Genomic DNA, 14,091 nt, shown 5'->3' with positions numbered 1-14,091 from the left:
GAGAGACAGAGCATGAACAGGGGAGGGTCAGAGAGAGAGGGAGACACAGAATCCCAAGCAGGCTCCAGGCTCTGAGCTGTCAGCACAGAGCCCAACGCGGGGCTCAAACTCACGGACCGTGAGATCATGACCTGAGTCGAAGTCGGACGCTTAACCGACTGAGCCACCCAGGTGCCCCTATCATGCCCAAGTTTTAAGGCAGAGATCTTAGTATTTGGAGATACAGTGAGCTTTCATTTCTTTAGTTGCTTTTTTCTTTTCTTTAGATTTTGTCTATGTCCTCCACTTATTTTACCATTTCCATGTTCCTGTAAATAGGGTCAGTCCCTAATTCCTGGCGGGGGAGCAAGATCCTAATCTTTTTAATTTTTTTTAACGTTTATTTATTTTTGAGACAGAGAGAGACAGAGCATGAATGGGGGAGGGTCAGAGAGAGGGAGACACAGAATCTGAAACAGGCTCCAGGCTCTGAGCAGTCAGCACAGAGCCCGACGCGGGGCTCGAACTCATGGACCGTGAGATCATGACCTGAGCCGAAGTCGGACACTTAACCGACTGAGCCACCCAGGCGCCCCGCAGGATCCTAATCTTGCAGCATTCTGTGTGTGTGTGTGTGTGTGTGTGTGTGTGTGTGTGCGCGCGCACGCGAGCGTTTGCTTGCAGTTCTATGCTCCATTACCATTTTCTTGAACTGCCGTAACCAGACCTGTACAGTTTTCTAGTAAAAATTACTTGCCCTTAATGTTCAATGCTATCAAGTTTTTAGTTTATTTTTTGTAGGTTAATTAATAAGAAAGACTTATAAAGTTTCATACTGAAGTTTATACTGGTTGATATTTATAGGTTTAAAAAGATTTTTTGTATGCCGCAGTATTGGCATAGGTCCAACACCGTCAATTCATTTTTAAGCTTTGTTCTCTGATGGAATTTATGAAGGAGCAGAGAACACCGTCTTGGTCTCTGGCTAAGGTCTATACAATGCCAACCTATTGTATTACACTTTTTTGTTTCTATGGATTCGCTGCTCATAGGGCTTAAGTAATGAAGGATAAGAATCAGTCATGTGTATAATGTATACAGCCATATTACCCTTAGCAAAGTTATTAAGGAGGATATTTTGGTACTTCTCGTAAAGTGGGATACTGCTGTAAGTAGATCAAAGTGAGGTTAAGATTTAAATTTGTTCTTGTAGGAGATATTTAGATTTCATCGTTGAACTAAAAGTTTGACTTCTCTGACTTATCCTCGCCTTCTCATTTCTTTTTAGAACACTGAAATTAAGTTTTGCAGTCCAAAAGCCAAAGCAAATTGTTATAAGTTATTGTTTCAAAGAACAAAAATTAAATAGCATTTGGTTGCTTTGGGACTATTAAATATTTATCAACTAACTAGGTTTTTATGTAAAGACCTCACTTGCCATATGCATGTTAGGGTAAACTATTATGTATCTATTATGTACCATGTATTGAGATAAATTTTTTTCTTTATATTTAAATTAATGCTTACAACTAGCTTGTGAAGTAGGTAACGGAACAGTCCAGAGAATCTTAAGTCTTGTGCCCAAAGTCACACAACTACAAGGATCTAAATAAGGAACAAATTCATTAGTCTTTATTATTTTAAACATTTTTGGTGAATTATAGATAGTATCTCCCAATATTATTGTAAGATTAGAAAGAAGACAAAAGGAAAATTCCATGATTGAGAGATCATAAGAATCTTGGAGAGAAATACTTTTCATTTTCTGGTGCATGTAATTGGTTGGCCTGGGGAGATTGATTTGGGAGGGAGTACAAGGTCTATTGTTTCGTTTATTGTGTGCATATGTGTGTGGCTTCCTTCCCTGCTATAGTCATTAGACTCCCTCATCCTAGACATATGACTATATTCATGAGGTCTAATCTGAGTGAAATGTCCTCAGTCAACTATTTTGTATAGACTCAGAAAAAATATTTTAAATATGCAGAATCAGTTTTCTGCTACTTTTGAAAAACCCAAGTACATCATTAATTTGCAAGTTCTGGTTTTTTACAAGACACCTTTTTATCTCTTTTTGAATAGAAAGATGAAAACTACAGAAGCCTTCCACGGGATACTAGTAACTGGTCGCACCAATTTCAGAGAGACAATGCTCGGTCATCTCTGAGTGCCAGTCACCCAATGGTGGACAAGTGGCTGGAGAAGCAAGAACAGGTAACATAAATTAATCCTTCTATGTGTGTCATAGACCTAACTTCCTGGCCCATACTCCAAAAGATGTTTCCCTGCATCACAATGATGATTAAAGGTAAATTATTCTAATAAACTTTAGTTAAATTCCAGGCTGTATGTCAGAGTTTGTGTAACATAATTGTAGACTATTTCTGTGGTGGTCCCCAGTCAAAGATTTCTCATAAGTGGTTACAAATATTTGCCATAGATTCTGGAGTATCCTGATTTCAGAGTTTGTTATGTTGTTGAGACACAGACATTTGGCAGTGAACAGTACAATTTATGAGTTGGCTTTCAAGACCACTTATAGGTTCTTCTGTTTATTTGATAGGCAATAAGTCAAAGGACCTGAGGAGGCAAATTAAAATGTTCTGTTTTACCTGATTTCACTTTAGAAGAGAAATATGCTATAGTGGCATTTCAGAATTTAGATTGTTTTGTAAGGTTCAGGGACTTGACCCTTTCATAAATATCAATAAACTATTTTAGGTTTGTAAGGTTGTAGAGTTGCTCAGTTTACTCCACAGTATAGCCATCTATAGTTCCTGAAATCAGAATTGTTTACCACTCAATATAATAACTGGTTCCTATCCTGGCAATAAACAATCACTGTTAAGACACTTCATATGAAGACTGAGAATTTATCCGGTAAGTTTTGAAGTATAAAACACAAATTTTATAGTGTTATTGTGTAAAGTCTTAATTCTTTATTGTTAGTCATAGTGTTTTCTTGGAAATCCTAGTGTTTTCCTTGTACTTTTAATAATTTTTTATGGTAAGAACACACTAAGTGTGGTGCCTGGGTATCTCAGTTGGTTAAGCATTCGACTCTTGATCAGCTCAGGTCTTGGTCTCAGGGTCACGAATTCAAGCCCCATATTGGGCTCCATGCTAGGTGTGGAAGCTACTTGAAAAATAACAACAACAAAACAAAAACATACTTATTTCGTTACTTTGTCACTTATTTTCTCTAAAAAGTTCATATAGATGGAAGACTAGGTGAGTGCTCAGAGAATGTTTTGTTTCAATAATTTCTAAAATTGTTAATAATTCTGTTGCCTAGATACTGGAATAGCTATTTTTCAATTTAGATTAATGATGACATTGGAAAGAAATCTGAAATGTTTTACTTAATTCATCTTAGTGTATGTTTTAAGTCTCCTAAAATAATTTTGTGTGTGGGGGGGTGTGTTTGAATATGAAATAGTACAAAAGTCCAGTTTGCCTTTGAAACCATGGATGGTATCGCAAACGTGCTGATTTTTATCATATCGTAAATGTTAGAATATAAGCATTGTGCGATGGAAATAATTTTAAATAATTAAAAAACCACGGAAGCTCTACTTAGGAAAAACATTCTTTTCTTAAACAGATTTTAAACTCATTGTTGTCATTATTACATTTTCTCTTTGAAGTAAATATTTTAAAGAATTAGATAGTTTAGCCTGGGCCTGGAGTCAGACTGGCTGGTTACCAGCTATTTACCATAAATGACCTGGTATACTCATTTATTGAATGGGTTTAATCCTAGAACCTGCTATATCCACTGATATTATACCTGCCAAGGGGTTAGATTCATATCTGCTTGGTAGCCATAAACACTGGGTGTTAATACACTAACAAGTGTTCTCTCTAACAAGAGAAAAAGATTGGCTGCCAAGAATAGAAAGTCTCGATTGTATAAGAAGAAGATACTCATTTTTCATTTAATAAGAAATCTGGAGGAAAGGCCAGTTGGGGATTCAGGGGAACCTCATTGGGGATCCAGATTCTCCATTTTCTGGGAGCACTACACAGTGCCTCCTTGGCTGTGTGCTCCAGTCTGTCCTTTCCTGTAGAGCCTCAGCCATCACATGCTTGCACGGAAGAAGAGGAACAGTTCCTTTTTATTCTGCATGGCTCTTTTTGAAAGCAAATACACCTTTCCCACAAGCCCCTCCCCCCACCCAGACAGATACCTTTCATGTTTTGTTGTCTAGCCTTGTATGAATTGCTTGTCTATTTCTAAATTGAAGGGAGTTGTTGGTTTAGACTAGGTGAGCTTGATCCGTAGCTGGGGGTGTGGGTATGGTGGTTTGTCTTCCTGAAACGCAGTTGCTGATCACTGAATATAGTCAGGGTCCCATTAAAGCAAGAAAGGACATACAGTTAGGTAAATGTGGTAAATATGACTATTTTTATTACAGGATTAGGAGAAAAAAATGGCAGTCCAGAGTTTCTAAAGTATGATATATTTAATTATATTCTAATAATGTAACTTTTACCATTGTGGTTGTAGACCTGTTTTTAAGGAAGTAGTATAGCTTTTCTTTGTAATTTTGTTATAAAATAGTTTCTTTTTACGCAAAATAGTTGCATTGAGAAGCCACAGAGCTTTTTTCTCAAAAGACCAAGGCTTGATTTTCTTCTGTTGAAGTTATTTGAAGCAGTTTTTCCACAATAAGCAGGTTTTTAAAAAATTGAGTACTTCCTTAGTCTATGTAGTTTAATGTAAATGATATTAGCTAATTGATGCCTGAACCTGAAAACATCATCTTCCTTGGCTTACATTTAAAAAATGATGATCCATTCACTAAATTTGGCCATTTCACATCAGCAGGAAAATTAATTAGACTGAAATCTATTTTAACTGGATAAGAACAGCAAAGACAACACAAAATACATATTAAAAGTTTTCTTAAAAGTAAGTACAATTGTGTGGGCAGGAGAGGACTAATAGGTTATGCTGGACACACTGCAAATCTAGTCCAGATAGTCTCATTTAATTGTGAATTTATTTTTTTAACAGTTCCACATGAGTCGTCTGACTTTAATGGCCTGATGTCTCTTCTGTGGCTTGTTTTCTCCTTAGTTTTTGCCATTAAAAATATAATAACAGACAAGCATTACACAGATAAAAGAATGTTTTATATGGTAAAACACACAAATCAACCCCCTGCCTTTACAGTTTGGGATCACCGGGGTGGAAATATCTACCATGAATTATGCCATCTGGACTGAGAGGTGAACAGAGTTCTAGATTTTATATGCCTTCAGTGGTTTTGTTTTTGCTCTATTTCCTCCTAGATTGCTCATCTCTCATTATCTCTGCTTTTTGAAGGCAATTATGACCACGTCCGTTTTGCCAGTGGGAATAAACTGTAGACATGAAAAGCACAAGGGAGTGTTTTAAAATGCTGAGCTAGTAGGCACCTCTGGAAGCTGTGTCTTTCTTTTTGTGAGATTGATCCTATATAAAGGGATATTGAATCTTTCACTCTCTTAGAATATTGGTAAGTTACACTCATATAATCAAAGGTAGGGTGTGCATCTTATTAGAACTCTGCACCAGGAAGCACCTGGAGTCAAGCTTAGCATGATTTCCAGAAACAGAAGTCCTGCTTTTCAGTGACTAATTGAGAATAGCCTGTACTTGAATCAGGTTCCTCTCAGAAGGTGTATCTCAGACTGTGTATCTTTCAAAGAGCATCATTTTCTTATAGAATCTTGGGACTTACTTTTTCTGAAATCTCAGAAGAGGCACAAAGGATTTCAACACTAAATGGGTTGTTGTTGTATTGCCTTGAAAAAAGTTTTCATGCTTCTGAAATTTTGACTCTGAGACCCAAGGAACAACAACAAAAAAATCAACAAAAGCCTTAGTTTTGATGTTTGGCTATGCTTGAAGAATCTGAATTCCTTTTAATCATTACCGTTTCCTTGACTCTTTGTAACTATATTTTAATATTGGCAGATAATAGATCATAAGCTGACTTTGTTCTTCTATCCCTACAGTTTATTGCAACTAATAAATTCCACAAAAGAGGAGGCAGGAACTTTACAATACGTTATTGGAAGAATTTAAGGCCTGAAAGTAGAGGGACCTAAGGGAAATTTAACCTAATTGGGAGCCTGCCATTTTCACTACCCTGACTTGGTGAACAGGCCTGAAGCCAATTAACAGAAATAGCAAGGAGGTGCAAGGCACATTCCAGCCGCCACTTAAGCTCTGTTGTAAGGGAATGGCTGCCCTGACCTTTAGAGAAAAGTCCGTGTTTTAGGGTTTTTTCCATCAAGCAAAAACTTTGTCTAATTGGCAAATTATACCAGAGGAGGCAAACTGTGAGGAAAACTACCTTAAATGCTTGGTGATGACATAGTTCACGGGTGACAATGACTGTGCTCCACCTTCTCCTTTGTACCCTGGTCTCCCTGTTCCCATCCTTCCGTGTTGTCTCAGAATCTCAAAGCCATCAGTTTAAGGAAAACTGACAGTGCCTTTTCTTCTCATATTATGCATTTTTGTCACCATCTACAGCCATGATGCTTTCATTTCAGATTTTTTCATGAGGAACAGAACATCCCTGACTTTTGATATTTATTCCTTCTGACACGAAGGTGACTCATGTAGGGATGGTGTCTGTTTTTACATTGGTCTGAGTTGAGTCCTAGATATGAGAAATAGAAAATATCTGAATGTTAAATAGAAAACATATTTTTTCCTATTTTTAAATTTTATTTATTTTTTAAATTGAGTAAGTTTGGTATCCAATGTAGGGCTTGAACTCATGACCCTGAGGTCAAGAGTCACATGTTCTACTGAGCCAGCCTGGCACTTCTAACTAGAAAACATATTTAAATAAAATAATGCTTGAGAAGAAATTCCTTTTGTCTTATTTTTAAAAAAGAATAGTTCAGCATTGCTTATTCTGATACTTTTTAAACTTTTGAAAAAATTTGCTCTTTATAACTATTCACATGATACAGAATGAATACATTCGCAAGTCATGGAAAAGGTAAGTTTCTAGGAACGTGTTTCATTTTTGCTTTTTATTATAATTTATGATTAAGGCCAAATTTTTGAAGATCTAGGGCAATAATAAATTTTAAAACTTCGAGCCTATTTTGCATGGGAGTGGACATACAGTAGTGAAGAAACATTTAAGCTTATCCAGATTTCACACAAGAGTGGGTGGTTTAAAAAAAATGAGTAAGCTTGTCAATAAGTAATCGTGGTACTAGGTGTTATGTTACCTTGGAGTGATAAGATGATGGGTGTCTGGGATGATCAGGTTGTGGGTCCTGCTTCCATACCTCTCATCGAAGTTGGTTTTTCCTCTGATCTGCCTGCATAAGGGAAGATCCTTTTCCAAGTGCTTAATAGCCTTTTCTAAATGGAAACAAACAAACAAACTCATTTCACTGACACCTTAGAACCATCCCGATGACATAAGTAGTCAGCTTCCAAATGTGAAATGATCATCCTTTTTTTTTTTTTTTTTTTTTTTTTTTTTTTTTTTTTACAAAATTAGGAGATGGCTTCCTTTGAAATCTGATTACAACAGCTGCAAACCAGTCAGTGAACTGGCCACGGGGTCATCTTGTTAAAACATGGAAGAGCTCTAGAAATTCTAATGGCATGTGAAGGGTCTCCTGGCATCTGCCTCCTCATGGGACCTAAGATTAGGTTCTGGTGCTGCCTAGAACCCAGGTCCTGGAGAGAGAGAGAGAGAGAGAGAGAGAGAGAGAGACAGAGAGAGAGAGAGAGAGAGTGTGTGTGTGTGTGTGTGTGTGTGTGTGTGTGTTTATTTAATTCTTTAGCCCATAAACACTGAGAAACCAAGTGACTGCTAGGGTTATCTGGATAAAGACAATCAAAGCCTCTGCCTCCAAATTCTAAAATTCTATAGTTCTCTATTAAAAGGAAGGGGATTTATTTATATTATTTCCTAATTGGCAAACTTCTGCAGAACTTGGGCAGAAGCAAACATAATTGTGTTTACCTCAACAACAGCAAATGTAGAAACTAAAAACATCAAGATTGCTTTAAAATTAAAGTTTCATTATAAAATTCCAGAGATTTTCCTTATAGCAGAAACCTGTCATATTCATAATAATGTTAAAAATAAAACCAAAACAACCTTGCAAAAAAGTTTTCCTGTCACCTGGCTATATTAATGCCAAAAGATTTCATTGTGCTTTAATAATAAGCTGATTATTATAATACATATCTTAAAATTATTTGTGTTTTAAAACATGATGGAAGCATCCTGCATGTATGTGATGTTTTATTTTCCATCAGCCCTTCATAATGTCTAGCTTTATTATCAAAGAACTGTGAATAGTAATTACGAGTAGAAGAACAGGACTAGAGCACAGGGACCCTGATAGACGTTCTTCTGAGAAGGACACATTAATTTCCTGAGGAGCCTTGTCACCCACAATCAGGACCACTTTGGATGCTCTTTTCTTGTCCAAGTGATAAGTAGCATTTTACCTTTAGATATATTTAGTGGCAAAAAGACACCATGAGCTTGCAGAGCATGTATTCAGGACAGGAAACCTGCCCCTCCTGTGAGTGGGTCCTCTTGTCTGACCCATAACTCACCAGTGGTGTGGCCTTAGGTTGTATGATCTCAGCAAACTTCATTTTCAATGTGTGCAAAATGGAGAAAATGATACCCATTTGGCAGATAACTGGCTCTGTGTATGAAGACTGACATGGAACATGTAAAATGGAGATCCAGTTTCTGGTGTATCGTAGGCACTTGTTAGATGTTACTTTCCCCCCATCTTTATTTTAGGTAAGAATAGACTTACTGGTTACACCTCAATAATTCTCTCTAGTATGGAGTGACCATTTTTTCCTTGCATTTTCTCCTTGCATATTGGAAGTGCCCTTTGGTATGGTGGGATGGTTCATTTTTGTCCCTCGTGTATTTCTAATGCTCCCATCAGCCTTTTAGAACTGGATTCTTGCTTCTATGGCATCTTATCAGAATTAAAATAAAATTTAATCTTTTTAAATCATCTCTGGTTCTTTTCTGAAGAACATAATCTGACACAAAAATGACATTAGCTCTAATCTCTGTGTCTGTGTCCATTTTTTATATTCCCTTTTGTTTTTGGCAAGCATGTGTGGTTTAAATACAATTAAATCTAAGAATACCATTTAAGAATGCTAAGTGTCTTACAAGGGCTTCTGCTTGGCCACTTGCTAAGCATCTCTGTCCCTCTGTCGTGTGAATGGAGTCAGGAAGGCACTGTTTGACTCACTGGCTTTTGGAATGTGTTGTGCAGTTTAGAGGGTCCTCATCAATTCACCTGTCCCTTTATGCCTGGCCCTATTTATTGCTTGTTTGGCCTATGGAGCTAAAAGCCTGCAAGCAGCAGGGAAGTGAGACAGAAATTCTACCCAGTGAAACATCTTTGGTGGTAGGTGGATTAACCTTCATGGGGAATCTGCTGGTAGCTGATGATTTTCTTGCCTGTGAATACAGCTGCCAGGACCAGATGTTTAGAGCATGCACTCTGGATAAAGATACATTTTCATTTTTAGGTATGACACTCAGGTGCCTTTTCATATTTTCATCGCAGGTGGTCTGAAAGAATTTTGTTGTGAGCTATGCGATTCAGTATGACGATGGAAAGAATGCATGCTTTATACTCTGATGCGCTTTATTCCCACAAATCTGTATGTCATTTGCTTTTGAAAATTTGGTCTTTATTTCTGTGTTCAGTGAACAGTGGAACTGCTATTCTTTCAAAAATACTGGTTAAGAAATTACGTTAACATTTTCAGTTTACAGTATGTTGTTTTCACTACCTGTTTCCTAAAGCCTGCCTATACAAATGGCATCACTCATAAGCCATGTTTAATTTTGGACTGTTATGATCTAGGTAGGGATTTTTTTTTCTTTAATCAGTCCTTCAGAATGGTTCTGAGATGGTCCTGAAAAATTGCTATTTTAAGTGCTAAACCATTTTGCCCAATGGTTTTATGTTCTTAGTCCCCCCACTGAGGTCTGGTAATATGTGCCCCATAGTATTTTCATTGGGTCTGTGTACCTGTGATCCATTTTTTCCTCTGCTTTGTGGCTGAAAGAAGACTGTTGTGAGTTTTCTTTAATATCCAACAAATTCTAAGGAAATTAAAGCACTGAAAAGAAACACGTTTTCACAACATACCCCTGATTGTATGGGAGGGGGGTTTAGGGTGGCCTTTTGGGTTTCATCACAGTAAAAACATACAGCTTTTGAAATATTTTTATTTTTGATAAACTTCATAAGATTGGAAAACTGAGGAATTTTTCTTTTTGTACAAATACCATAGTTCTAGATTGTAAGATAAAATTGCAAAGTCAATATCAATTGGAATCAAGTTAAACCCTTTGCAGAAGCATAATGTCTCTTCCTACCTTTGGTCATCTCTTTAATTCTCTGAAGTAATTCATTAACCGGCCCTCCTATGATTTAGCGTCACATGCCCCTGGGAAAATAGAAGTAATATTACTCACATCCCCACTACCTTTTACAAATCTCCCTCCTCGTGCCTGGGAGGAGGTTCCCAGGCCTCTCAAAGGCTGCCCGTTTTCACCTGTCCTCTGTCTGTTGTCTCTTCTCAGTCTTAGGACTTTGCTATTTTATTCAACTCCTCTTTATGCAGTCATGACTGTGCTTCATCTTTCCCATTAGCAAATATATGCTCAGTTCACACGCCTCTTCCCCACAGGCCTCTGGCTTGCTGTCACCTCTGGCTTGCTGGCTCTCCCAATTCACAGATTTGGTTCCTTCTCATCTTTCATGTGTCAGGTCACCCTAGTCCCCATCTTTGAAAGAGAGTGACATGCCTGCTGCCTTCATTATTGTTTTCTCTCTCACTATTCTTTAGAATGTTTATATCTGTTTCCATGCACCAAAATGGCACAGGCATTGTCTTGTTTACTTTTGTTTGGAGCTCTTAGTAAGCCTTGATGCACATTTGGGTGAATAAGTGTTGCAATAAATTGCAAATAAAAAGTTTATAATGGCCTCACCTTTTCTGATACCCTGTATTATGGATAGATTCGTTGTTAGGTGGTCTAGGTTTTATAATGTCATTTGATACAATATTGTGATTTTCATTAATTATGAGCTAAAAATTTCAGATTATAAGTAAATTGAAGAAAACCTGCTAAATATTAAGACATATACATATGTAAACCTTATAAGAACAGTCAGACTTTTGAGTCGTTGTTTGATTCCATCATTGCTTGTCACTTAGCATCGACACATGGCAAAAAGACTAGAAAATTCTTTCAGACTGAAGGACCAAGAAATGGGGGGGAAAAATTCGAAGCTCAGTCAAGCAGTGTTCCTACTTCAGACAACTTGATAATATGATGGAGAGCACAGCCTTCCTTATCCCCAATTTATTTAATCACTTCTGATCTTTCTCTGAGAATGTCTTGTAATTGAACATGGATTTAAGTGGTAAAAGGTGAGCACTATCAGGCTGTTACCAACAGGCTGTCTGTGTCTTAATGATTTCTGCTGAATTAGATTTGAGTACAGCAGCCCTGGGTAGACACCTGAGTGTCTTAAGGCTCTCTAGACGAGGTGGTGGTAGTAGAGGGTAAGAGCCACCGTGACTTCAGTGAGCCTTAGTGAGACACAGGAAAGAAAAGGCCTCCCAGAATGCTGTTATGGGCCTGACATAGCCGTCAATTCTATTAGTTCCAAAAATATTGAATTATCAGAAAATATTAAATTACTCTTTGTGTTCATAACTGAAGTGACAAATTTTCCACTTAATTAGGAAAACAATATTTGAACAAACCATTTGACTATATTTAATAGTTTATAAGCAGTTGAGTTGAAAGTAATAAGTTAATATTCTCTTCTGAATGTTTATTTCATTTGTTTGAGAGCTGTTTTTTTTGCTCTTTAAAATTTTTTTTAGAGAGTTTGAGGTTTTTCATTTTCATTAGAATGAATGTGAATTATACCATTATTCTAGGACCCCTAGCTGGCAAAATTTAATTTTCTTTTAGAGATGAATTTACTTATTCTAGGAAAAATGGAGTTTTTTTTCCTCACATGTATATAAAGTATGGATATGATAAATTCTGATCTACCATTAGCCTCTTGTACCTAGTCTGTAGCTTTTTGATATTATTTTTCTCATTCACTTCTCATACTAAAACTTCTCTTTTAATGAACATTGGATAGAATTAGATATTTGAAATGAAATTGAAATATCCTTTGTTTCTGATGGAATTGCACAAAAAGTTTTTTAGTTAAAGGAATTGATCCTGATAGGAAGACAACCCTACACAGGCTTGTAGAGAATTTAATTGGTTTTAACTTGATGGTGATAGCTGTCCTTGCTCATTCCTATCCTCAGGGCTCATTAGACATCTAAATGAGATGAGCATTTAGAATTAGAGGGTCTTCCCTGTTACTTTGGAAGACAGTGTAACTCAATGGACTGTATGGGGATGAATTTGGTAACATGATTTTTTTTCCTTTTTCCTTTTTAGAAAATGTTATTTATTTGATTTTTGCAAAAGTCATATGTTCATAGTTCTAGATTCAGATGTTTCCTGTGGATACACAAAATAGTGCTTTCCAGTCCCTAGTGCTCCTCTGCGGTGTAACCACTGTTACTAGTTTCTCGTGGATCCTTTCAAGTAGTACCATTCTTTTATAAGAAAATGTGAAAATTTATTCTCCTTTCACATATTTATATAAATACTATCTACCACGTTCTGTGCTTTAGTTTTTTAAAGTTTATTGATTTTGAGAGAGACAGAGACAGCATAAGTTGGGGAGGGGCAGAGAGAGAGAGGGAGAGAGAGAACCCCAAGCAGGCTTTGTGCTGTCAGCACAGAGCCAGATGCAGGACTCAAACCTATAAAGCCATGAGATCGTGACCTGATTTGAAACCAAGAGTCATATGCTTAGCCTACTGAGCTACCCAGGTGCTCTGTGCTTTGATCTTTTTTGCTTAATATGGGTTGGCAGTCTTTCCATACTAGAACATTAAAAGTGTCTATATTTGAAACAGTTTAATAATCTTCCTTTGTATAGATGGGCCATTGCTGATGAGCATGTAGATTGTTTACTGTCTTTGCTGTTACAAACAATACTGTAGTGAAAAATCTTTGTATATAAGCCATTTTGCATTGAGTATCACTTGGATAGATGCCAAAGATGAAATAGCACATTTGTGCATTTATACAAGAGTATATGCGTTTGTAATTTTGATGGCTATTTCCAAACTGACCTCAGTAGATGTTGGGCCAAGTTACAGTCCCACCAGTAATGAATGCCCAAGAGATCCCTGTTCATTCTGTCACTTCACATTGCAACATGATGTTCTGTGATATCTCTTAAAGTGACTACACATGCTTTTAAATAGTTCCCTTAACACATTCTCTAAAGCAGAAGGCTGTTGACACAGTTGGCCAGCATAGAGCTGAAAAAGGGCTTCCTCTCCTGTCAGGGAGTCAGTCCATTCAATTCTCTCTCTTCTCCAATGAAAAGGAAAAGTTTGGGAGTGGATGGAATTCTGGTTGCTCTTTTAGAGAATTGAGTCCACACATTTACAATTTGCTCAGAAGTAAATTAACCAGCAATGTCTCAGCTGCTCTCTTCTTTCTGGTCAATGTTTACTTCCTTACTTAACTTTAATTTCTATAACTTTTTTCTCCCCCTAACATTCCCCCTCCCCCAGTTTTTTGGGGGTTGAGTGAGTACTCTCAGACTTTGGATATAGAGAAATGTTCAAAACCTACAAAAATACATTTTAAGTGATAAATGTTTATTAAAATTATTTGTCATTGTTGTATATGTATTTGTAATTACATTGTTGTATATGTATTTGTAATTACATTGTTGTATATGTATTTGTAATATGTTGAGTATAATATATTAATAAATTTGTTGCAATAATCTTATAGGAAAATTGATAACTAAATTTTAAAATGTTTTTATTCAGTTCTCTCAGAAGCTTCTAAATAACATTTTTGTTAATGTTAAATCATAAGATTCACATAAATTAGATTTTCTGAAGGATTTTGTCACAGTTGACATAACTTGTACATTCTTTTCATATCTTATTTTTTTAAATGAAGTTTT

At 36.6% G+C, this 14,091-nt stretch overlaps 1 protein-coding gene across 20 annotated transcripts in view; it reads left to right on the top strand.

Annotated features, from left to right (window-relative positions):
• The window catches only part of PARD3 (par-3 family cell polarity regulator), a 664,605-nt gene that overhangs the window by 323,583 nt on the left and 326,931 nt on the right, over positions 1 to 14,091 (top strand). For all 20 annotated transcript variants that reach the window (XM_042991413.1, XM_042991418.1, XM_042991416.1 and 17 more), the window contains one exon: positions 2,062 to 2,193. In XM_042991413.1, coding sequence (XP_042847347.1) covers positions 2,062 to 2,193 — 132 coding nt within the window. The remainder of the gene's footprint in view (positions 1 to 2,061; positions 2,194 to 14,091) is intronic.

Source organism: Panthera tigris, chromosome B4 (assembly GCF_018350195.1).
Source record: "Panthera tigris isolate Pti1 chromosome B4, P.tigris_Pti1_mat1.1, whole genome shotgun sequence".
Taxonomy (NCBI): Eukaryota; Metazoa; Chordata; class Mammalia; order Carnivora; family Felidae; genus Panthera; species Panthera tigris.
This window is presented reverse-complemented; position numbering and strand designations above follow the sequence as displayed.